The 23,364-nt window shown below is 56.4% G+C and overlaps 2 protein-coding genes across 5 annotated transcripts; one reads left to right on the top strand and one right to left on the bottom strand.

Moving 5' to 3' along the window:
• The first annotated feature begins 39 nt into the window (after positions 1–39).
• Positions 40–6,492, top strand: CZIB (CXXC motif containing zinc binding protein). The gene is made up of 9 exons (XM_051999667.1): positions 40–144; positions 263–346; positions 667–723; positions 1,577–1,658; positions 2,173–2,204; positions 2,702–2,779; positions 3,289–3,354; positions 4,016–4,128; positions 6,345–6,492. Exons 1-8 carry the CDS (start codon positions 139–141, stop codon positions 4,091–4,093), a joined length of 483 nt encoding a protein of 160 aa, XP_051855627.1. The 5' UTR covers positions 40–138; the 3' UTR covers positions 4,094–4,128; positions 6,345–6,492.
• A 1,461-nt stretch (positions 6,493–7,953) lies between these two features.
• Positions 7,954–18,799, bottom strand: CPT2 (carnitine palmitoyltransferase 2). 4 transcript variants are annotated; one of them, XM_051999663.1, is made up of 5 exons: positions 18,594–18,799; positions 15,139–15,219; positions 14,039–14,145; positions 8,881–10,185; positions 7,954–8,679 (listed from the first exon to the last, which is right to left on the bottom strand). In XM_051999663.1, exons 1-5 carry the CDS (start codon positions 18,770–18,772, stop codon positions 8,348–8,350), a joined length of 2,004 nt encoding a protein of 667 aa, XP_051855623.1. In that variant the 5' UTR covers positions 18,773–18,799; the 3' UTR covers positions 7,954–8,347. The 4 variants fall into 4 exon arrangements, with proteins under 4 accessions (XP_051855623.1, XP_051855624.1, XP_051855626.1 ...); XM_051999664.1 differs by lacking the exons at positions 15,139–15,219; positions 18,594–18,799 and adding an exon at positions 14,816–15,122; XM_051999666.1 differs by lacking the exons at positions 14,039–14,145; positions 15,139–15,219; positions 18,594–18,799 and adding an exon at positions 11,790–11,883.
• Between the last annotated feature and the right edge of the window lie 4,565 nt (positions 18,800–23,364).

Here is a 23,364-nt window from a genome sequence, read left to right on the forward strand (position 1 = left end):
TTACCATGGTGTCAGGCCCCGCCCCCTCCGTCTAACGCCGTACATGCGTGCAGGCGCAGCGTGAGCCGGCGGGGCGGTGCTTTTACGCCAGGCCGGAAAGCAGTACGGTCGCTGCGACCGTTGCCGTTCTGACTAGCCATGGGGGTGAGCCGGGGCGGGCGGATGGAGCGGGAGGGTGCGGACCGGGGGAGGGAACTGCGGGAGGACCTGGGGGGCGGAGCGCGCGGCCGGGACCCAGCCTCGTCTCTCCCGCCCTGCACAGAAGATCGGGCTGCAGTTCAAGGCTACTCTGGAGAACGTGACACACCTGCGGCCCGTGGGTGACGACTTCCGCTGGTACCTTAAGGTTCGACTCGGGGGCGGAGCCTCGAGTAAAGTCAGAGGCGAGGGGCGGAGTCTAAAGCGGAAGGGAGTGGGAGCGGAGCCTAGCTGAAACAGATGAGGGGCGGGGTCTAAGGTGGAGTGGGGCGGAGCTTGGACAAAGTCAGGTGAGGGCCGGGGGCTGAGGTGAAAAGGGGCGGGGGTGTGGGGGCAGTGCAGGAGGAGGGATGAAGCCTCAGGCGGGGTACGGGCATGAGAAGTGGGGACTTGCGATGGACAGCCCCGCCCCCACACGTGCTGGGTGCCCACCTCGGGCACTGACGGCCCCTCTCTCCTTCCCTCCAGATGAAATGCGGCAACTGCGGGGAGGTGTCGGAGAAGTGGCAGTACCTCCGGCTGATGGTAAGGGTCCCCGCAGACCCCCGTCCTGCGACCTCCCTGCACCCACAAGGGCCGCCGGGGGTCTTCCCACCCAGCTTCCATCCCCCTTCCTCCCCCCAATTCTGCCCAGGATGCTGTAAAACTTTAGTGAGGGAGCCGCACGTGCACAAGCTGGGCCGTGAATATTGGAATGATCCCCCCAAAAAACCGAGTCCGCAGGAGGGGGCGCCCTCTGTAGCTCAGCGGCAGCTGGGGCGGCCGGACTTTTCCAGGACAGACGGAAGGAAGCTGGGGCCACACGGTGTCTTGGAAGGGCCTCCTGAGGAGCAGCGTTGGCGCCCAAGGGCCTCCCATTGTTGCCCCTGGGACCCCGGTGATCTTGCTCCACGGCTTACAAAGCACTTTGGGGGGCAGGGACCTCCCCGCTCATAAATGGATAAAGTGAATGTGGAATCAGGCCCAGCATCGAGGCCGCCCCGGACGAGATTCCGAGGCTTTTTCTTCCACACCGCCTGTGACTGAGCTAACCCAGGGCTGCTGTGCCTCGGGGCTGGAAAAGTCTGAGCAGCTGCTCCGGGAGCTCGACCAGGGAGCTCGGGGCCGTCACAGGGCGGAGGTTCCTGTTTGGGGGCCCGGACCCCTCTGGCTGGACTTCTCAAAGCCACTTGGAAACGAGCAAGTAGAACATAGTGGGATGACCCCAGGGAAAGCCGACTCCTCGGGCTCCCGGCCCCTTGAATGTTAAAGGCACAATGGGGCAGATCGTGGAATGTCTGAGGCGCTTTGCCCCTGAGTTCGGGTGCTGACGGAAAGCCCCCGCTATGTACCCTCCCCCGCCCCGAATCTGCTAAACGGCTTCCTCTGTAACTCGCAGGACAGCGTTCCCCTGAAGGGAGGCCGGGGCTCTGCGACCATGGTGCAGAAGTGCAAGCTCTGCTCCCGGGACAATTCCATCGGTAGGTGCCCGGGGGCCCTCGGGGAGCAGCAGGCCCTGACCTGAGCTGCTGGCACTGGGCCCCCCTCCTCCTCATGCCCAGGGCCGTCCCTGCCCTCAGGGGGCTTCTAGTCCCTGTGGAGACCCGAGAGACATGCAAACCAGGCAGGACTAACCATGTCCCTAACCAGGCCCCCACCCCCTCAGCCTCGGATGCTGCTGTAGCGGTGGGAGGGTCACCTTCCTGCTCCCAGGGCCCTCGGGCTTCCCCTGCTTCTAGGACCAAACTCCTTAGTTTCACCTCAGAGCCCTTGGGACCGGGAAAAGGCCCCCACGCCCCTCCTGCCCGAGCCTGTCGACAGTCATTGTTGCTCCCAGGAGGGGAGTGCAGAATTCTCTCTCCCCTTTGGGGGCCCGAGCTGGGAGCTCCGAGAGAGGGTGCCCAGCGGCCCCCTCGGCTCTCTGAGCCTGGGCAGAGGGCAGGCTGGCCAGCGGGGGCCCTGGGGCAGCGGGCTCACCCTCTCTTCTTGTTTCAGACATTCTGAGCGGCAGCATCAAGCCTTACAACGTGAGTGACCCCGCGCCGGCCCAGGATGGGGGGTGGGAGGCGCTGCTGCCAGCGCGAGGCTTGGGCCGATGACCGGCTCTGTGAGGGGGACGTGAAGTTCCCTTCTCCAGTCCGCAGTCTTCTCCCCTGTAGCATGGGGATGATGCCCTGTGGCAGAGGATTGTGGGACGGTGAGGTCAGGGTGGGCACTTTGAAGGCCTTTGTGTCCATTAGGCCTCCCTGAGAGAAGGGGGACCTGCACTGTCAGAGCCAGGTCAGCCACGGGCAGGACTCGCCATGTCGGGGACAACGTGGGGACTTGGGAAAGCTGGGGGGGAGGGGATAGAGAGGGAGGGGCCCGGCGTGGGAGCTGTGGTCCGGTTCAGACGCCACTTCTCCTACTTAGTCCCTCCCAAGTTCCCGTGATGTCTCGGGGTGGCCCTGATGGCCGGGGAGGGGGGTCGGCCTCCTGCAGACCTCGGGGCTGACCCCCCACCCTGAATCTCTCCCTCACCTAGGCTGAAGACAGTGAGAAGTTCAAGACGATTGTGGAGTTTGAGTGTCGGGGCCTGGAGCCGGTGGACTTCCAACCCCAAGTAGGCGGCGCCTCCCCAGGGTCCCTCCTGCCCGGGCTCCCGGGGCCCTGGTGCCCAGAGCTTCCCAGCCCCCTCCCCGGTCACTGTTCCTTCTGCCTCATCCACAGAGAAGGGGGTCAGCCTGTGGCAGAGCACCCAGAGACCCCCAACAGCAGTGACCACCCAAAGGGACAAGGGAAGAGCTCCTGCTCATGACAACTCAGCATTTATTAAGCACCTCCTGTGTGCAGGGGGCAGAAGCCCCGGCATGGGGTGGTGAGGAGTCTAGAACAAAGCAGCCGTGGCCATTGGGGCGGATTTAGAAGTGATGGAAGAGTCTGACCTGGGTGGACCCTGGGAGCCAGAGGGGAGGGGGGAGGGGGAGACCTTGGAGAGTCTGTCCGGGCCTCAGTTTCCCCCATCAAACGACAGGTTCCTTCGAGCTTTCCCAAAGATTGCGGGGCTCTTTGACCAGGACCACGTCCCCCAGGCCCCGACCCAAACTGACTGCTCTTTGCCGGTTCCTCCAGGCGGGCTTTGCAGCCGAGGGTGTCGAGACCGGGACCACCTTCAGTGACATCAATCTGCTAGAAAAGGTGCGGTCCGTGGGGGTGAGAGGGCTGAGCAGGGCTTCTCCACGCCGGGAGGGCTCTCAGGCAGGGGGAGCCGCCGGCTGCCATCACAGGCCCGGGCCTGGCACGGCCCCCCTCCCCACCCCCCTGGCCCAGGTTCCTCATCTCAGCACGAGGTGGTCAAATTATGGTTTCACAAGGTGCTGCCTTTGGCAGAGGGGGGAGGACAGTGGTGGGGGTCGCACTGTCAGGCATGGCTCACCCTTTGAGAAGGAACGAACGAACCCTGAGTGGGAAGGGAGAGAGAGGGAGGACTTGAGGACCCCCAGTGTCTTTCCTGGGTCTCTCTGATCTTATAAGAGTCCTGGGGTCCCTTGGGGGGGGGGTCCCTGGTTACCCAGGCAGGAAGTTGTAGGTCCAAGCCCGGTCCCTGAAGAGCTTCCCTCTCCCTCTGCCTGGGCTTGGGCTGCCCGCAGAGGGTGGTCCTGGCTGCTCTGCCCAAGGCCCAGCAGGGAGACCCCAGCAAAGGGCCCACGGGAGCATTATAATCCGGCTTTTGTAGTGGAGGCCAAAGGTCGTGGGGGCAGGTTCCCTGACCTCAGATCCAAGGCCTTCTCCCCGTGGCCGAGGGTGGGCAGAGAGCAGCTGGCACCCCGCCCCCGCTCACGCTCCCCTCCTCTCCCAGGACTGGACGGACTACGACGAGAAAGCCCAGGAGTCGGTGGGAATCTATGAGGTCACCCACCAGTTCGTGAAGTGCTGAGGAGCCGCCCGCGCCCCGACGAGCGCCAGACTCAGGTCAGCCTCCGGCCGCGCCGATAAAGGCCGCGTGCTTCTGCAGCCTGGGGGCTCCCCAAGGGAGAGCAGCCTGTGCAGCTTGGGAAGGGGAGGTGGGGTGGGGATGGATGCCCCGAAGGCCTCCTGGCCCTGGGGATATGACGTACCCAGGGCTCAGATGCCAAGAGACTTCCCAGGTGGTGCCCCCTGAGGTGCCCAGAGGTCACCAGAGTAGTGAATGTTGGTGCCAGGCACAAGGCCAGCCTTCCCATCAGCTGGAGGCCCGGGCCCAGGGGCAGCAAAGAGCCCGTTCCTTGGCACGTGGGCACGGGGCCTCGGACTGTGGTTGTGATGGCCAGCAGGAGCCTCAGCAGCCCAGGCTGGCTTGTAGGGGAGGCCAGGGCAGGCAGCCAGGACCACGTTCCGGGGAAGGGGAATCCAAGCCATTCATGGAAACAGTGCCAGCCCTGCTGGGGGCACCACCCTGTGAGGAGGAAGCTCCGCCCAGCAGGTGTCGCCGGCCCTTGGCTGGGCCCAGGAAGCGGCCCCTGGAGCATCACTTTAGAACGGGAAGCGCCTCAGAGCTCACCGAGTCCCGCCCCGATGCTCTGTCCCCTCTGCCTCCCTGGCCCTGTGATGGATACAGCCTGCTGCGGAACCCTGAGCCCCCGAGAGGCCGGAGACTTGGGGATCGGGAAGCTGCGCGCCCGGGACGCAGGAGGCAGCCAGTGGGGGGCGCCATTTGGTCTGGAGCCCTCGTAGAGATGCCCTGTTATGTGTGTTTTGGGGCAGGGAAATAAACTGCCCAGAAAGAGCCTGGCAACAGGTCAGGAGATAAAGCCCAGGCAAAGGCCAGTGGGACCCCAAGAGAAAAGAAGGGGGGATTGGGCCAGGAGGCAGAGCCAGCGCTTTGGAATATGGCTGAAGGGAAGCCATCCAGCGGGCATTGCCCTGCCCCAGGAGCAATGTGGAAGGGGCCTCGGCAGGAGCTACAGTTGGGGCAGAGGGAAGGAAGGGGAGGTGCCCTCCACACCCTCCCCCGGGAGGGCTTCCTGCAGGCATCAGCTTGTGTTAGTTCCTTTGGAAGATTTTCCTGATCCCCAGAAAATCCCGAGGTCGGCGCACTTCCCTGCCCACAAGTTGTCCGGGCCAGACTCGGCCGTTGGCTCGTGGTCTCTGACCCTGTGAGGTCGGGGCCCGGATCTGCAGCACCTAGCATAAGGCTCGCACACCCGAGGTGCCTAATAAACACTCGAGAGTGGATGGAATTAGGCCCAACAAGGTTCCTTCTGACACCAAAATTCTGTGACGTCCCCTCGTCCGACTTGGTGGATAAAGCCTAGTGAATAGCTGGCAAAGCCCGGAAGCTGCCCGTGAGCTGCCCAGGAGAGAAGCGCCTCCCGGAGGGAAGGGACCCTCCCCCCTCCGCTCCTCCTGAGGGCGCTCGGCCGCTCTGCTGACTTGGATGAGGTGACTGAGATGAGCCAGGACGGGCCTGGGGCCGGAGGAGGCTGGTGGCCTTCCTCTGATGCTCCTGGGCCCAGAGGCCCAGCAGAGAGTGGCGGGTGCCCAGACCTGAAGTCAGGGCTTCCTCGGGCAGAGCCCTGCCCTTCCCACCCCTGGGGTGGCGCAGAGAACCCAGCAGAGGCAGCCGGGCCAGTGCCACGAAGAGGGTTCAGGTCTCGCACTCTCCGTTTGCCCACTTTGCGGCTTACGCCTCCCAGAGCCTCAGCTTGGTCAGTCCCAGGGACTCTTGGAGCTGGAGACAAGGTCAGGTTTATCATGTGGCAGCCAGGGCTTGCTTGCTGTGGGTGAGCTCTGGTTAGCAGCTGGACTTGCAGCGCCCTCTGAGGCAGGGAGGAAGGGGCCTGTAGACCGAGGCCCTCCTGGCCCCGGGGGGCAGGGGGAGCGTCCTCACGCGGTCCCGGCAGAAGAAGCCCGTGGCCTGTCCGCCCAGTTGGCCGGATGTGTGGAGCAGACTCGGCTTTGAGCAGGCTCTGCGGCCCCTGGGGGTTCCTGTTCTTGCAGGGAATGGGGCCGTCCAGCATGGGACGGTCACTGAGGGATCCTCCAGCTCCCCTTCTCGCAGTCGCCCTTGTACTAAAGGTCACAGGCAATGTTCACCTGGGGCAGAAGTTGCCCTTTTGTCTTCCAAGTGACAAAGTCTGACTAAGCTTGTCATTATCTCCAAGCTAGAGGGGCTCTTAAGTCCTCTGACTCCTGTTTTCACTTTACAGATCAGGAACCTGAGGCCCAGCAGAAGCGTCCGAGGGCGGAGCTGGGACGCAGCCCGAGGCCGGGGGTTCCCGGCTGCCTTTCTGTATACTCTACCATGTTGGCACCTTTTTTTTTTTTTTTTAAATAAAGCAAGCAGTGGGAAAATAATGAGGTTCCCTTAGTGGAAAGTTCTGCGCTCTCGGAGCTGGAGGGAGCCCCAGCAGCCGTGACTGGGATCGCCACCATCTTCCCTCCATCTTCCTTTGGGTGTCTCACATTCCTGCACCATTGAGCCAAAGGCCTTCAGAGGTCATGAACCCAAACTCCACTCCTCGGGGAGGAAACGGGCCCACACGGGGCAAAGGCCTTGCCTGAGGCCCCTCCAGGAGGGCCAGTCGGCACTTCGAAGCCTCCCGGTGCCAGCAGCCACATTGGCGACCTCCCTCCCCTCCAGCTCTCCCCCTCCGGGCCCAGAGGGGTCCCCCATCCCACTTGGTTCTCGCACACGCAGGCAGACCGCAGGAAGGTCAGAAACTTCTTGCCCCTCCTTTCCTTCACCTTTAAGCTCAAACATGTGGTGAGCATGTGATTGTGGGACTCGAAGATCTCTAAGGCAGAAGGCAGAGGGCTCCTGGTCTTGGAGTCGGGGGTCCTGAATTCCAGTCCTGACCTGCCACCTCTCTGGGGCCCCGAGGATGACAGCCTCCTTGGGAGGTGGAGTTTTAGAGCACAGGAGTGCTGCCATCTCCTCGGGCCTCCTCACTGACCCTATCTGGGGCCCCTCGAAGTGCACAGAGCCCACCAGCCCATTGGCTCTGAGTCCACTGAACCGTGTTGAGGTGATAGCAAGGCCACGCGTCTTCTTATCTTCCTCCAGGGCTTTGCAGCCGGCATCTCCAGGGGAGCAGACAGGTTTAAAGCGCACCAGAGGGTTATGGGTAGAGAGATGGCTCTGTGGGTCGCTCTGGTCTCCCCAAAAAAGCCAGCGGTCTCAGACTCCACCCTTGGACAGAGCTGTGTCGCGGCCCCAGGCCTCCAGCTCTTTCCCCGGGGACTTTGCCTTTCCTGCTGCACACAAACCCTTGGGCTGCCTTGGTCTCTCTGCCCCCAAGAACACTGGCCCCCGTGAGGCGGCCCCTTACGGGCACAGAAGAGACGCTGAAACGCAGAGGCCTGAGAAGAGACACTGGCTGTGTGCCGTGAGCATGAACACGAGGCAGAGGGCCTGCGGCCCCCTCAGCCGTGAGCACGCACACGAGGCAGAGGGCCTGCGGCCCCCTCGGCCGTGAGCACGAACACGAGGCAGGAGGCCTGCAGCTCCCTCGGCCGAGCCTGGCTTCCTTTGCCAACGAGCCGGGCCTGGAGGGTGTCAGGCCCCAGACAGCTTGGACGGTCAGCCAGAGGGGGCAGACGGTGGGGATACTCGAGCTGAGGCTGCTCAGTGACTCCTTAGTCACGACTGGCTGCGGCTCGCTGCCCTCGGAGAACCCCGGGGGCTCCTGGGTGGCTCCTCAGCAGGGGGAGCTCCCTATTTCAGTGGAATTCCCACACCAAACAAGGTTCCATCAGGAAAAACCAAAGCGCCCCCGACGCCCGTCCCGGGTCAGAGAAGTAGCCAGTAACGGTCACTGGTTTTATGAGGAGAGCGTTTATTGTAGGAGAATCAACATCCAACAACCGGCGGGTCCCCCCTCGCTCCCCGATGCAGACCACGCAGGATTCTCGACAGGAGCCCTGACCCGGCCCATGCCACGTTACACGGACAGCAGTCAGGGGTCTCCTCAAGGAGTCGCTGAACGTGTCTCCTCTGTCCAGCTCAAAGCCCACCCCAAAGAAGCTTCCAGAAATCATGATTCAATCTAATTCATTTTGTCAGGGTCACGATTCTCAAATTAAAACACAACTTTTTAGTTACTCAGGCATTTCATGATTCTAAAGCTCACGGGACACTCCCGCCAAGCCCCTCTGCCCCCAACATTATCCCTAGAGGAGCTGCCACGGGCTCAGAGCCCCGAGCCTCCCCCTAGCTTCTGACAGGTTTACCTTCTAGGACATCAAAAATGTCTCCCAAGGCCTTATTCACACACCGGAGGAACTCCCTGACGTCGCGGGCGGGGTAGGAGGAGACGTTGCAGCCGATCCAGTCGTCGTGGACCCCGTAGCCCACCCCGAAGCCATCGGGGACGACGGGGGCGAAGCCCCCGATGTTCACGGCGGGGCTGGTCAGGGTGCTGGTGGACAGGATGTTGTGGTTGATCTGCCCGTAGGCCGGGTCCTGGTACAACTCCGGCAGTTTGTGCCCTTTGGCTGCCGCCAGGTATCTCAGGGCAAACAAATGTCTGTCAAATCCCTGACCTGTGGGACAGAAGGCGAACGTGACTGACGCATCCACCACCCGCGTGCCACCGGGCCCCCAGGAGGAGTTAACAGGCCGGACACCCCGCCACGGGCCCAGCTTTGATTAGTCGGTCGGAGGCGACTCCTCGCCAGCCGCTGCGCCGGGCGGCTCCGAGGCCTCCCCGCTCCCTCCCGGGCCAGCCCCCCTCGGACACTCACCCATGGCCGCCTCCTTCGTCAGCTGGTTGTGGTACTTGGAGCACTGGGCCAGCATCTCCTTGAGCTGCTCGGGGCTGTTCCGGGAGGGCTCCCGGACAAAGGCCTCCGAACACTTCTTGGTGAACACGGAGGCCGGGCGGACGGTCTCGGTGCGGCCGTGCTTGAAGGCTGCCGTGCTGCAGGACTCGTAGGTAGCCACCGTCTGCCCGTACTGCCGGAGGAAGGCCATCTGGAAGGAGAGCTGCGCCACCGCGTCGGGGCTGAGCTTGTGCTTCTTCAGGAACTCCTTGCCTCCTCTCTGAAACTGGATGCTGTCGATCGTGAGCGTCTGCATGGTGGCGTCGAACTGGGCTTTGGCCTTGGCGATCCCAGCTTTTAAGGCGTCGTTCAGTCGGAAATGGAGCTTCTGCACAGCCTGCGACGAGTCGACGGGGGCCGGCCGCGCCTGGGGCGCCACGGCGGGGCTCCGGGTGCTGTCTTTGAATACCTCGTTGAAGAACCTGAGCACGGCGACGCCGTCGCCCCACGAGTGCTCGAAGTTCACGGCGGCGGTCCCATCTTTGGCCACGATGAGGTTGAAGGACTTGTCGAACCACCGGTTCACGCCGTCCCCATGCAGCATGGTGTGCGACAGATGGACCAGGTCTGTGATGGGGAAGCCGTCCAGGCAGAGACAGAACACGGCCGAGTCCACCTTGCCGAGCGCCTCCCCGTTCCCGCTGCTCAGCAGCTCCTGCCGCAGGCCCGCCCAGGTGTCGCGGTTCTCGGTGGCCAGGTACGCCAGAGGGAACTCGGGAGCGGGGCTGCTGTCCGAGAGGATGTACTGCAGGTGGGCGTGCACTTCCGCGGCCTCCACTATGTTCCCGTCTCGGTCCAGGACGTCGAAGACGTAAAAGTTCCCGTTCCTCAGCACCAGGAGGTGCTTCTCCTTCTCATCAGTAAAAAGCTCATCTCGCCCGGGCCTGGGCAGCCGGGTTGAATTGAAAAGTCTGAAATACTGCGACATGTCCAGGGGGTAGGCGTTGACCAGGTAGGCGCCATACCAGGCCAGGGACGAAGGCACGAGGCGGATGATTCTCCTGAAGGCGTCGGTGTCGCTCTTGGCCGGGTTCAGGTGGAAGACCTCGGGCTCCAGGAGCCCGGCCCGGAGAGTCTTCAGAAAGCGCACGGCTGACACGGTTAAGTTGGTTGCCCGGAGGAGCTGGTCGTTGTAGTCGGGCTTTGGGTCGGGGTTGAAAGACATGAATGGATTAAAGTTCAGAACAATGGAGTCTCGGGCAGACAGGTACATATCAAACCAGGGACCTAAAAAAATATTTAAAGGAGTAAGTCACCTAAAAAGATATTTAAAGGAGGAACAAAAGGTTCCTTCTAGAAGTTTCACACGTGTATGAAGTGTCTACAGGGAGCAGAACGCCGCGCTCGGTACGGGAGGATGCCAGCTGTCGTGGAGAAGGCTCAGTTACCGCCGAGGGACAAACGAGACCTGCCCGACAGGCGGGGTGCGCCGACAGGAAAGCCTCCCCGAGTGTGGGCGGGCAGGCTCAGAACCGCCCCACAGCACCCACCCTGGGGGGAACGGCATCGGTTTCGTTCCTGACAAGCCCTGAGGTCCCAGGGGACTGAAAATGTCCCTAAAGGGTCTGGGGTAGAACAAGCCCAGCTGTGCTGATGCTAAGGGCAAGGCACGCCTCCTGTATGAAAACCCCTCCCAGATCCACTGCGGGAGAGTTCCTTGGTCTAATAAGGGCCAAGGTCCAGCTGGGAGCTCCCTGCCAACTTGTAAGGGTGTACGGGTTATTAAGCAGCCACAGAATAATGTCAACAGATGAACGGCTGGTGTCAGAGACCAAATGGCCGCGGGGAGCCAGCGTCTGTGGTGAGAGAAAAGCAGGCACTCCCAAGGTGCATCTCGGTTCCCGGGGCACCTGAAAACCCTCAAGCCTGGCAGGTCCAGGACGGGGGCCAGTCTCCCGAGGACCAGCCGAGCCATTTATGAGGAGGCTCCCCCCGAGGAAGCCACAGGGAGAAGGGCTTTGCCCATGGTAATTCACCCAGGAGCGGCAAGGGGGCACAGTGCTTAGTGTCAGCTCCGGAGTCAGGAGGACTCCTCTTCCTGAGCTTTAGTCTGGCCCTTGACACTTCCCAGTGTGGAACCGAGTAGTTCCTTCACTCTCTTTGCCTCAGTTTTCTCATCTGTAAAATGAGCTGGAGAAGGAAATGGCCAATCCCTCAGAATCTCTGCCCAGAAACCTCAAATAGGACCTGGAGAGCCGGACATGACTGAATACAACTGGACGCACAGTCCAGCCAGCAGAGGGGAGAGGGGCCAGGATCTACATAAGGAAGGTCAGTCCTGACAAAATCCAATCTCAAAAACTGAAGAATCATCTATTGCATAAAACAACGCACGTCTGTGGGAAATTCAACTGGACTCAGAAACCCCTGTGGACTGGCCTGCAGGCTCACACGCTCACGGGGGATTCTGGCAGCGGAGGCTCCTGGGAGAAGGCACCTTTCCGGGCACCTTTCCTAGCAAAGTTTCCTCCTTTCTCTCCAATTTTCCTTTTTCCAAAATGAGACAGGCTGGCTGGGGGTGGACGGGATTTCTGTCTAATTCTTAAAAAACCCCATCAATCTCAGAAGAGAAATCTCTGCTGTCCCTGGCTGGCAAAGGGGCGCTCTCTCCGCCAACATGGGGTAACCTCGGCCCATTCCAGACCTTGGCAGCCAAGGGGAGCTGGATGCAGCAGGATCGCCGCGAGCGCCAGCAGACCTGCCGCTGTCCTGCTGGAGCCCGAAGGTACAGGGCTTTGGGCCAGCTGTCCCTGGAGGACCATCCTGAGCCGCCGGGGGGAGCCCTGGCTCCCAGGCGGCCCAGGGGCTGCGCGGGACCTGCCTGCACTCACTGCTGGGAGATCGCCATCTTGCTCGGGGTAGGAAGCTGAGCCCCACTCCTGACCCTGACTTGCTGTGTAAGCTCACTTGACCTCAGTGTTTCCATCTGTAAAATGAGAAAACATGACACTGTCACAGGCCCGTGCTAAAGAAGGGGGTAGGGGTGCTGGGTCACTGACGGGTCCCGTTGTCCTTCCCTCCCTCCAGCTCCACCCTCACGTTCAGTTGCCCACAAAGGCGGGGACGGGATGTGGGGATAATGTGGCCCCTTACAGGGGTCACAAGAACTGAATGGGGTCACGTCCCTTAGGACCCAAGTATGACAATGACCCCCATGCCCTTTAGTGCCTAACTGCCCCAGGTCAGACCCTGGAGTCTGAATGAAAACAGGAAGCTGCGGTCGCTCACGGGAAGGACGAGGCGGGCGGCTTTCTGTCGGTGCTGTGGCAAAAAGAAAGAAAAGCAGGAAGACCAACGAGCTTGCACTTAGCAGAACCAGCTTGGAGCCCTGCTCTGCCACTTACCAGCTACAGCTCCTGAAACCTCAATTTTCTCATCTGTAAAATGGAGAGAGCAAAACTCTCCCCACCTGTGAAGAAGGTAGGAAAAAAACCGCTGGGAAAGACTGTCAAGGGCTCTAAAAGCATGGTGGTTATTATACTGTCTTGGGTCAAGGGGCTCCCACTCTGGTCCTGACCTGACCCACCTCATCCCCAGGGAGGTCCCCTGGCCAGTGCAGTGACAAAGGCCGCCCATTATCCGCCTGCGCTGATGTGCCCCATCCCGCTCCCGCCGGTGCGCCCAGCCATCAGGCGTGAGGTCTCACGGGCTCGGGGCCAGGGCCGGGGCCAGCTGGGGGGGCCTGTCCGCCACAAGGCAGGTCCATTGGGCCACTGCCTGGGAATACCATTCGACTCAGAGCTGGGGGGGGGGGGGGCGCGCGAAGGGAGTTTGGACAGTTTCTTCCTCCCAAGGCAGGGTGGGTGACCAGGGGAGAGAAGATGGGTTTGAGCCGTACTGCTCTGAGCCTCTTTCCTGGCCAGTAAAATGGGCCCAGGGCCCCTGGGACCTCCATGGAGGGTCCTCTTAGCTGCTCTGAGAGGACGTTTTCGGAGGCGCCAAAGTCTCTGACATCCATGCCAGGGGTCCTGGCCGGCGCTCTCCCCCTGTCTCTGCTCTCATCCTTTTCCTTCTGCCTCATCCTCCCGATCTGGCTCCTCTCCTGTCCATTTCTTGTCCATCCTCATTGTTTCCTTCCCTGGCTCTTGAGAGAACAGAATTAGCATAGGTAACGCCCCGCTCGGCCCTCCCCACTCGGCCCCCTTGTTTGGGGGAGGCCCTGAGGACCCAGACCAGGGGAACCGCAGGGCCTCCCCTTAGAGGTGCCACAGCGTGGATGGGGGCCCTGTGCAGGGGGCAGCAGGAAGGCTTGGATTCCTCACCCAGACACTGAGGCCCGGCCTTCGCCTCCCACCTCCCGGCGGAGTCCCCTAAGCCCGACTTCCCAGCTGTACAATGGGGTATCCCCCTCTCATGTAAGGGGTGGCAGTGAAAAGCAGGCAATGGCAAACGGAATGGGTTCAGAATGAGAAAACGCAGGTTCTCCCGCACCTGCCAGGGGCCGCCATGGAGGCAGTCTCTAAATGAGGCTCAGAACCTGCCACGCAGGGCAGTGGGAAGCTTCTCTAACAGAACTTTTGTCTTTCCGAGAGGCCGTGGTCAAAGGGGAGCTGGACGGGGAGGGGGCCGGGGGGCCAGGCTCAGCACAGTCACTGAACTAACTGTGGAGCCTCGGTCAGTCCCTCCCGTTCTCGGGGGCTCAGCCGCCCCTGTAGAACACAAAGGGTTTGCCAGGAATGGATGGTCTCCTGGGTCCCTTCCACACTGGACATTCAGAAAAACTGCCAGTGGGGCCACAGCTGCAAGCAAAGGGGCAATGTTTATGTGCACACACAAATCTAAATCCGTTTTTTCTGGTCTGAACAGGCCCAGAGAGAGAGGTGAGCAGGGAAGCCAACGGCGGACACCTGGGTGAAGCAGTCCCTCAGCTACCTCCCCTTCAGCCCCTGGTCACCTTGGCTCCCCAGTACCACGGGCTGGCGCTGACCTCGGTGCTGTTCTCCCTCCCAATCCTTCTAGGACCAGAAATCCCCCGGAGGTGGCCTCCCTTCGAGTCCCAACCCCCCGGGGCAAAACCCATTTGTCTTCAGTCTGCTGGAGCTGACCGGGGCAGGCGCGACCGCGCTGCGCTTCAGCCTACCTGAGATGTAGCTCGTGTGTTTATTCTGCTTGTCCTGGGCGATCAGTTGGGCGTGCAGCTCTTTGCCGAGGCCGCTTTCGAAGGTCCTGCAGAGCTGCTCCGTTCTCCTGAGACGTTCAAGAAGGAAGCGCGGTTAGTGAGGAGAGGGCCGCAGACCCCCGTCAGGCTGGACTGAGGGAAAGCTCCCATTTCTGCGGATTGTATGGTTTACAAAGGAGGTGATCAAGGCAGTCATCACCCCCACTTCTGAGACAATTTATGCCAGGGCAAACATTTCCATAGCTCCTGCTCTCCCTGGGGGTGAGCTGCCTTCCCAGGGTCACCCAGTTAGTGACCAGGTTGGGATTCGAAGCCAGGCCCCTCTGGCCCCCAAGCCCAGAGCCTCTCCCGCCAGCCCCCGCTGTCTCTAAGCTTGGCTCTCTCTCTCTCTCTCTCTCAGTCCCCAATCACTGAGACAGGTGTACGGTACTCATCATTCCCACTGGCTGAACATCTGGACTTCTTCCCAATCTCATCCTGCAAGACGACAGACATTCAGAAACTCCCACCACTCAGCATTCCTGGCCCCTGGGCCCCCCTCCCTTGGATTGGAGGATAGAGGTCAGAGGAGAGCCCCACTCTCCCAGCAGGGGCTGCTGGGCAATCAGCTCCATTTCCCACCATCTCTCTTTACATGTATTTGGAAAAATAACAAAACTGAGAAAAAAAAAAGAGAAAACTGGGAAGGCCGCATGGCGATGGTGCCGAAAAGTGGCAGGGAGGAAAGGGCCCGTGTACCTGGGCCAGAGATGCAGCTGGAGAGGCAGTCAGAGATGGGAGATGCCCTAGGAGCCCCCCATGAGCAGCGAACCAAAGGGGAGCGAGTGTCCAAGGTTGGTGCTGGCTCTGTCTGCTGGAGTCCATCTCTTCCCATTCTGGCTACCATTGGAAGGGCATAAAATGCACACTTCCCGGGGGGCTTCAGACTGGCCGGCCTGCTGTGTTGAGGAGCATGCTCTGAGAAGGCTGCTTTCTAGTTCCTCTCTGGCTCTAGAGCCCTGGGCCACTTTTAGGTTGGAGCAGTTCTATCCCACAGCTGCTGCTGGGTCGCCAGTCTTTACCTGAACTGGCCGTCGTCCAAAAGAGGTCTCTGGGCACTGAGGTATCTCTTCATGGTGTCTTCAAGTTTGGGAATAGGCAGCCTGCAGGAAAGGATTCCGAGTCAGCCAGGTGGGATTCAGATGCTCTCAGCACCCACCTAAATAAGCAGACTTGGGCAGACTGATTTTTTGGGCAAAACTGAAGAGAAAGATGTTCTGGGAAGACTCTGTCTTGCCGGATCTTCATGAGCCAGCTTATCACCCCTCAAACCAGGCCCTGCCCACCTCCCTCCCTGGCACCCAGGTAGCAACCTCCCGGTCCTTTCCAATTCTTCCTCCTCCCTCCGTACCCAACCCTTGTTCATTGATGTGGATTAGAATGCCACGGTAGCCTCTTCTCTCCATTTATAGTCACCCCTCTCCCACGATTATCTAACTGGGATCAGTTTCCTCGCTTCCAGCCTCACTCAGCCTTCCAGATATTCCTGGGGCACAACTCTGTATTTCAGTGGCTCCCTCTTGTCGCCGGGACAACCCGGTCTGGCACATAAGGCCCCCGAAGTCCCGGGGCAGGCCAGGGCTCCCACTTTCCCTCAAGTCCCCTCCTCTGCCGCCTCCTACCTCCGCGCCCTTGGTGCGGCTCCGTCCAAGAGCTGGAATATACTCTCACCTCTTTGGGGCCTCACAGAGCGACTGTGGTCTTGCAGGGCTCGGCTCAGGGCCCGCTGCCTTGGGATACCATTGGCTGACGGGGGTTGATGTTCTTTCCTCTAATATCCTTGGGGCTCTTTGATCTGTCCTTTTGTCTCCTTCACTCCCTAGCTTGAACACCTATCTCGGACAAAGCATATGCTCTCCACAGAGGGCAAAGACTTTCATTTCTGTCTCTGTGTTCTCAGGTCCTAAAGTAGTGCACAGAACACAAGGCCACTCGTTGAATGCTTGCTGGATTGAACCGGGTTTGAGATATAGAGGCTTGGGTCCAAGTCCGGCGTAAGATACTTTCTTTCCCTGTGAACGTTCTTTTTGTAAAATGGCAGCGATATCTACACAACTGGCCCAATACCAGGTTGCCAAGGGCTCCAAGCACTAGGATTAGAGGCAACCTTAGTCTTGAGAGGGTAGTTCAGGGTGAACATTGCACAGTAACAGACGGGTCTTATTTCCAAGTCTAGATATTTCCTTTCAACCAGAACAGAGAGGTGCAAAGTTTCCCACCATGCACTCTCTCCCTCTGGAAATTACTTTTTATCGACCCTTAGTTACTTATATACACATTGTATACCCCCGGCCAGAGGAGGGTAACCTCCGGAAGAAGAGTAATCATTGGGGATTATCTTTGTATCCTTTGTAGCCTGGCACATGACAAGAGGTGTTTGCTGCCTGACTCTGAATCCCTGTGTCTTTGGGCTCTCACTGGTTTTACTGTTTCCAAGCAGGACAGTGGATGTCTCACCCAGCTTTCCAGGTCTTGCTCCACAAATACCCACTGAGATGGCACAACACTTGTTCCCCATGTAACTGGCAGGCTCTCAGCTGGCTCTGCTTGGTTCCCATGGCACCTAGCCATTTCTCCTAAAGCTGTAGGCAGGGTGTGTCCACTTCATCCCCAGAAGGTATAATTAGCCATAAAGATGGCCTTGGACCGGACAAACAAGAACTCCATGTGTCCCACCACTATCCCAAACTATGAAAAGGCAGCTCCAGCCACCAAAACAAACTGAGTTTGGGAAGTAAGGGGGCCTAAGTTGGCTCAGCCACTTAAATTTGCTCAGGTATAGGACAAAAAGTCCCTTCTGGCTCTGGAACTATGACACCATCTGTATTCCTCCCCCTATTTCTCTCCCTACCTCGTAGTCCCCTTCCCAGACATGTCTTTGCTCTGGAAACTCTGGGCCCTCAGGGGCCCAGCTTCTCTGCTTCTGGCCTGCCTTTCTAGGGGCTTTCTCTCTTCACATCCACAACATTCTCAACAACGGAAGCAAGGTGGGAAAAGCTTAATTCCCTGACCTCTGAGGGCCTTCCCAGGGCTTATTCTGGGTGGGGTGAGGGGGGAGGGGAGGGGCAGGGGATCCAAGAGAAGACAGCATCATTAGCTTTTCTGACTAATGACTTCTGAGAGGTTCACAAGCCATTAATACCCCAAGCCTTTTTTTCTCACACTGCTCCCAATCAAGTCTCACCTGCTCCCATCTACCTGATGAGCCAAGGAAGTGCCTGCCTTCCTAGCCCAGGGTCCCAGGGTGGAGCCGGTATCAAAATCTGAGTCTCCCCACCCAAGTCTAGTGCTTCCCCCAGTTCTGTCTGCAAAAGAAACCAGGCTCTAGAACCAAGGCTACTTGGTCCGAATCCCCAGAGCCGGCAGCGGCCTGAGTTCCATATAAGTTGAGTCTGGGCCCACCCCAAAAAGGTCGCCCGCGGGTCATCACCACAGGGGACCCAGCCCAAGCGGGGCCTTCTCCCCGGCTCTAGAGAAGGCTGCTAAGGAGCCGGTTTAGCTTATTAGCTTATTATTATTATTATTATTATTATTAGCCTTATTAGGCCAGCAGCCCTTGTTAATTCATGTGACCCCTGACCCTGGTATGTGGGTCAAGCGCAGGGGTGGACACCGAAGCAGCTGCCCGGGGAGTGGAGCGGCAGAAGCCCAGAAGTCTCAGAAGCGCAGCAGGGGGAGGGACAGCGAAGGGCAGGACCTGCAGACCGGACAGTGAGGGGGGAGGGGGCAGTCGTGCTCCCCGCCCCCAGGAGGAAGCAAGCACAGCTGGAAGCCTGCGCGGGTGGCGTTAGAAACTTAACAAAAAGGTAAACCGAGGCCATTCTCCGAGCAAGCCATTTATTAGCGAGAACACAGACCGTTTGAGAGCCGAAGCCCTGAACGGGAACAATCCGCGAGTTAGGCCACTAGTGACCAGCGCGCGGCGGCTGCCGGACCCCAAGCAAAACAAAGCAATCCCAGTGAGGCTGGGGAGGCCTCGGGCTCTAGAACCCGCGTTTGACCGACAGGCTCCGGCCCCAGATGTTTCATTTGCGGCCGCCATCCCCGGGGCCGGGCCCAAGGTCACGGCTTAATCCGGGAGGGCTCGATTGGGGGGGGGGGAGGGAAGGAGAGGGGACGGGAAGAGCCTTCCCTAAGGAGGAAGGTCTTTAAGGGAGGAATGCAAGGGAACCACACCCCTCCCCGGCAGAAAGTGTCTGGGGCTCACACGTCCCCTTTTTCGCTACTTTTCCAAGAAGATGAGGTCACTCTCCTCCCGGCCTCCGGGAGTCAAAAGGACCGGATTTACGGCCCCTCGTGAGAGGGAGGGAGTGGGACGCAGGTGGCTGTGACCTTTAGCCCATTTCCAGGGCCTGCCCTCCCCGCGGCGGCGGCGGAGGCTCCAGGGGCCCCGGGGGCGAGGCAGGGGAGCGGAGCCGCAGCCCCCCATCCCCGCCGGGTGCATACAGAAGGCGCCTAAGAAGGGCAGCCGCGGTACCTGGGCAGGCTCGGCTGGAAGTGCAGGGTGGGGACAACGCTCCGCTGCAGGTACTGCCGGCCGGCCTCGGCTCCGGCCCCGGCCTCGGCCCCGAGGCGCCTCCGCCCGCAGCCTCCGTCCAGCGGCCACAGCGGCAGCGGTCGCGCTCCGAGCCTCAGCCGCGCCACCAGCGGCCCCATAGCGGCTCTTCCCGGCTGTTCCACGCGCCCGCGTCCGGCTCGAGCCCGCCTCGTTCTGGCCCGACTCGGGAGTCTCGGCGTCAACCCTCCGGCCGGAGACTGCGACCCGCATATCCGGTTCCTGCCGAAGAGGGCCAGGCCTCCCCGGGAGGGAGGGGCAAGGAGGCACTAAGGGGGCGGGGCCTTGGTTCAGAGAGCCCAGGGGAAGGGAATGAGCATGTATTAAGCGCCTACTATGTGCCTGCGGCTGGGCTAAGCGCTTCACAAATAGTATGTCATTTGATCTGTATAAGAACCCTGGGACAGGTGCTATACTACTTAGGCCCATTTTGCAGATGGGGACACTGAGGCTGGCTCCTAGCCCTGCAAAAGCTCCTAGAAGCCCCCTTCTCCCTTCGTGGAGTCTCCCTCCGAGCTCTCACACTCCGGCCTGCGGAGCAGGAGGGGAGGGAACGGCTGTTCTGGGCTGACGCCCCTCCCGCAGTGCTCCTCGCCCCTCTGGGCCCCGGCCTGGGAGGCCTGTTTCACCAGTCCGGGGGTGGGGTGATGAGGGTGCCCTGAAGTGGGGCAGGGTCAGACGAGAGAAACACAATGGAGTAGGGGCGGCAGGACAGGACGGCTGAGCGGTTAAGGGGGGAGGGGAGGAATCTGGGGTAACACCTGGTCTGGGCCTGGGCCGGTGGGAGGTTTGACAGTCACAGGGAAGTCGGGAGCTGGGCAGGGCCGGGGGCTCCGGCGCCCGGGCCGAGTGTGAGATGGGAAGCCAGGCGCGGGATGGCAACAGTTACCGTCTCTGACACAGTAACCAGCCTGTGGCAGGGCCCGGAGACAAAGACTGAAACATCATTTCTCTTTCTGTTTTCTTGTTGCAACCTGGCTGACACGGAAGTACATTTCGTATGATTTCACAAGTTTAATGGATGGGGGAGGGGCAGGAGAGAGATCATTTGGAACTCAGATTTTCAAAAAAAAAAAAAATATATATATATATAGACGTTTCCGCCTTAAATGCCCTCCCGGTGTCGGCACAGTGGCTCAGGAAGCAAAGGGGAGGGGGTCAAGCCCTTCCTCATACTTGTTACTTGACTAGTTTCAGGCACTTCATTTCCCATCCCAAAGCCTTAGTTTCCTCCTCTGTCAAATGACAGGACTGGACCAGAAAGCTTTTGAGGCTCTTTTCAGCTCCAAATTTCGCTTAGTCAAGTCTTTGGTTAAGCTTTGAATGAAATTATTTCCCTTCCTATCAGTTCTTACTATTTTTTATGAGGACACAATTGTAGAAGATTTTACAAATGATTTAAGATAATCAATTGACATTGTCCTTAACCGCCATACATTGAGGCTTCAGAAACAGATCTAGTGTTTGCCAACAGGAGTTTCTAGGTTCTTTCGGTCTCCTGATTATGGTAATTGACTTGTGTTAGAAAGTAATATCTGGTCTTTTGTCCGCGTCTCATTATTTAAAAAAAAAATTATAAAAGATTTTATTTCTATGATTTTTTTGTCCCTTGAAAATTAACTTTAAAAATGGAAAATAAAATAACATTCGACAAATGAGAAAATTCCAGCCAGTATATCCAAAATAAATCTATACACATGCGTATGGATACGCATATAAAAACCCCAAACCCAAACAAAAAATAGCACCTTGATTCACTTTTTGTTGAGTAGTATGGCTGAAAAGAGTCCCTGAAATTTTCTATAGAGGACAGTTTTAATTTAACAGAACTATTCTAATCTAGTTCTCACAAATGTAAAAAGCACGAATAAGAAGTACTTTCAATGCTTTCAAAGGCCCTTCTCAGATTGGAAACTTATCATTTTTTTCAAAAAGCTGGATCAAATAATTGGACAACAAAGGTTTCAAACAGTAGAGGCTGATTAATGCCCAATGAGTCTATTTATATACATGGTCACACTAATATTTGAGCAAAAGCTTTATTAAGTTATCGAGTTTATTAACCTGCTAACACAAGAAACCCACTTAAAATAATGAAATGTTTCACAAGTTTTAACTTTACTTTCAAACTCACTGACTTTCAATTGAAACAAAGAAATTTTAACTGTACTCAATCATGTGAATTTTTTTCTCTCTCTCTTTTTTTTTTTTTTTTTTTTTGCTTTTGAAGATTCATAAAAATAACTGCACTCTTGGAAAGTGCATAAATTGCACTTGTATAATTTGTTGTTTTAAAAGTTCCTCATGGAGGCAGCTAGGTGGCGCAATGGATAGAGCACCAGCCCTGAAGTCAGGAGGACCTGAGTTCAAATTTAATCTTAGACACTTCACGTTGCCTGGCTGTGTGACCCTGGGCAAGTCATTTAACCCCAATTGCTCAGCCAAAAAAAAAAAAGTTACTGATGCTGTTCTTTTGTTCAATTGGAGAGTGATTTGTATCAAACATTTTTAAGAATAGAGAGTACTAAATGAGTGGATTTGATACAGCTCAGTGTCTCCATATACCAGTTATGTATCTTGAGATAACTTTAAAACACTAGATCAAGCTTTCAAAAAATCATTGGTATGGATCAACTGATTTATTTTCAAGGTCTTTTTTTTTTGATAATTTGAATTTCTAGCAACCAAAATAGCTGTTTCATTATTAAAGACTTGAGATCCAAATCGATGAAACATAGGAGTCATCATTTCACAATTGTTCTAATTATCTCACTTTATCTTTCAAATGTTTTTTTTTTTCTTTAGCAACAGGTATTTGAATAAAAGATTAAGACATCTGTATATTTCAGATTTGAAGTGGGAAATACCCTAATAAACTTTCCCCATAGTTCTTTGCTTTAACTGTGAAAAACTATAAGAATTCATGTTTTTTGGAATGGGATCGGAAAACAATACTTTTTTGGTAATACTCTTACATACAATCTTAGCAAATTTTCTGTGTATGTACTTCATACAATGACTTTACACAGTTGGAAAATATTATAAGCTACAAATAAAACTTAGTACAAATTGAGTCAGCTGGGGAAAACATGTTTAAAGCATTATTAGCTACAAATGCAATTTTATGAACATTTGCATGACATCTAATCATTTTTCTCTAATAAAATGTTCAATATAGAAATGTTCCCCTAAAGGATACATTTCCCCAAATATATATATATAGGAACTTGAGCAATCATTTACCAAGTTTGTTTTCTACCATATACAATAGAAATATCTCCCATAGCTAAACAGGTGACATAAAAGAATCTCCATTTACAGAACACCCTTGTCATTGCAGAACTTTAAATAAGGTTGATCATTATGCAGATATCAGTCTGTTTGGGTATTGCATCATACTTATTTTAGAGAACAACCTTGGTCCATTAACACATATAACTGAGACCAGTAGCCAGAGTCTTTCAATCAAGATACAAAGGTGAAAGGGTCAATGATCATTCTTCCCACGGTTTTCTGTACACAAGTCTTTTATCTATAGAAATCTGACAGCAATTAAATTCTGGCATTTTCCACCTACTGGATGAACAAGATACTTCAGCTATTGGTACATAGGGACTCTTTCATTCACCTGTTTTATTTTTGTCCAAGACACTAGGAGCCAAGGATGGGATATATGCACAGATACATATAAGCAGCAAGGTTACTGTAAGTAGGCTCTGAAAGTTGAAAATGGCAGACATAGTGAGACCTCCAATATCCCCCCTCCGCTTCTCATTATTGGCTTCAATAAAAAGCTTGTTTAAAATGGTCAGGTTGAAACTGCCTTAATGATAGACCATATTTTCTTCTCATTTCGCTCTTTTTTCAAATTTGGCCTTGTTTTTGAACTTTGCTCTAACAGGTTGGAGATCTGACTCTACAAGACAGCTGATTTAGAAATGACTCAATGATAATTAGTAATTTCTTGTCTGTTAAATTTTATTTAAAGTTCTGTGACTTATTTTTTCCTTAATGATTCCAAGTCTATCTACTTTTCTTGAAGAAAGTGCTTATGAAATAGAAGTGAAACCTCTGTACCACCTGCACTTGGACCTCTCTTGTTTCTGAACTTATCTGAACCATATTCACCAATATTTTTTGCTCTCCTCCCATATGCCCCAGAGCCAAAACTTTTCCAGCCGAGCAGAACCAGTTAAAGCTTTTGCTCTCAACTGGCGAGTATTTCACATGGCTCCCTCTCTAAAAGACCTCAGCCATGCTTCATTTTATTCTTCAGCCCCTAACCCTCACCCCCATCTTTCCAATTCTGCTCCCAGATATGTCAATCTACTTCTCCCCGTGACTCCATTCAGAATTCCTGTAGTCTTACAAGTCAAATATTCCTCCCTGGCCACAGTGCTCATGTGTATTGTCTTCCTCCATTAGAATATAAGCTTCTTGAGGGCAGCAACTTTATTTTTGTAGATGTAACTCCAGCATATTTAATAAATACTTCTTTTTAATTCATTCATTCACTCATTCACCAAAATGTTTTTGAAAGCTCAAGGGAACCTCCATGAATGAGAGTATAATTAATTAATTTAATGGAAACCCTTGGCTCAAAGGGTCAATTGCAGAGGATTTTTTCCTCATTGATGGAAATTGATGGTACTCAATACCTTGTGCCTTCATAAGAGGATGTAGAGCCTGAGGG

Source organism: Antechinus flavipes, chromosome 4 (assembly GCF_016432865.1).
Source record: "Antechinus flavipes isolate AdamAnt ecotype Samford, QLD, Australia chromosome 4, AdamAnt_v2, whole genome shotgun sequence".
NCBI classification, from domain to species: domain Eukaryota; kingdom Metazoa; phylum Chordata; class Mammalia; order Dasyuromorphia; family Dasyuridae; genus Antechinus; species Antechinus flavipes.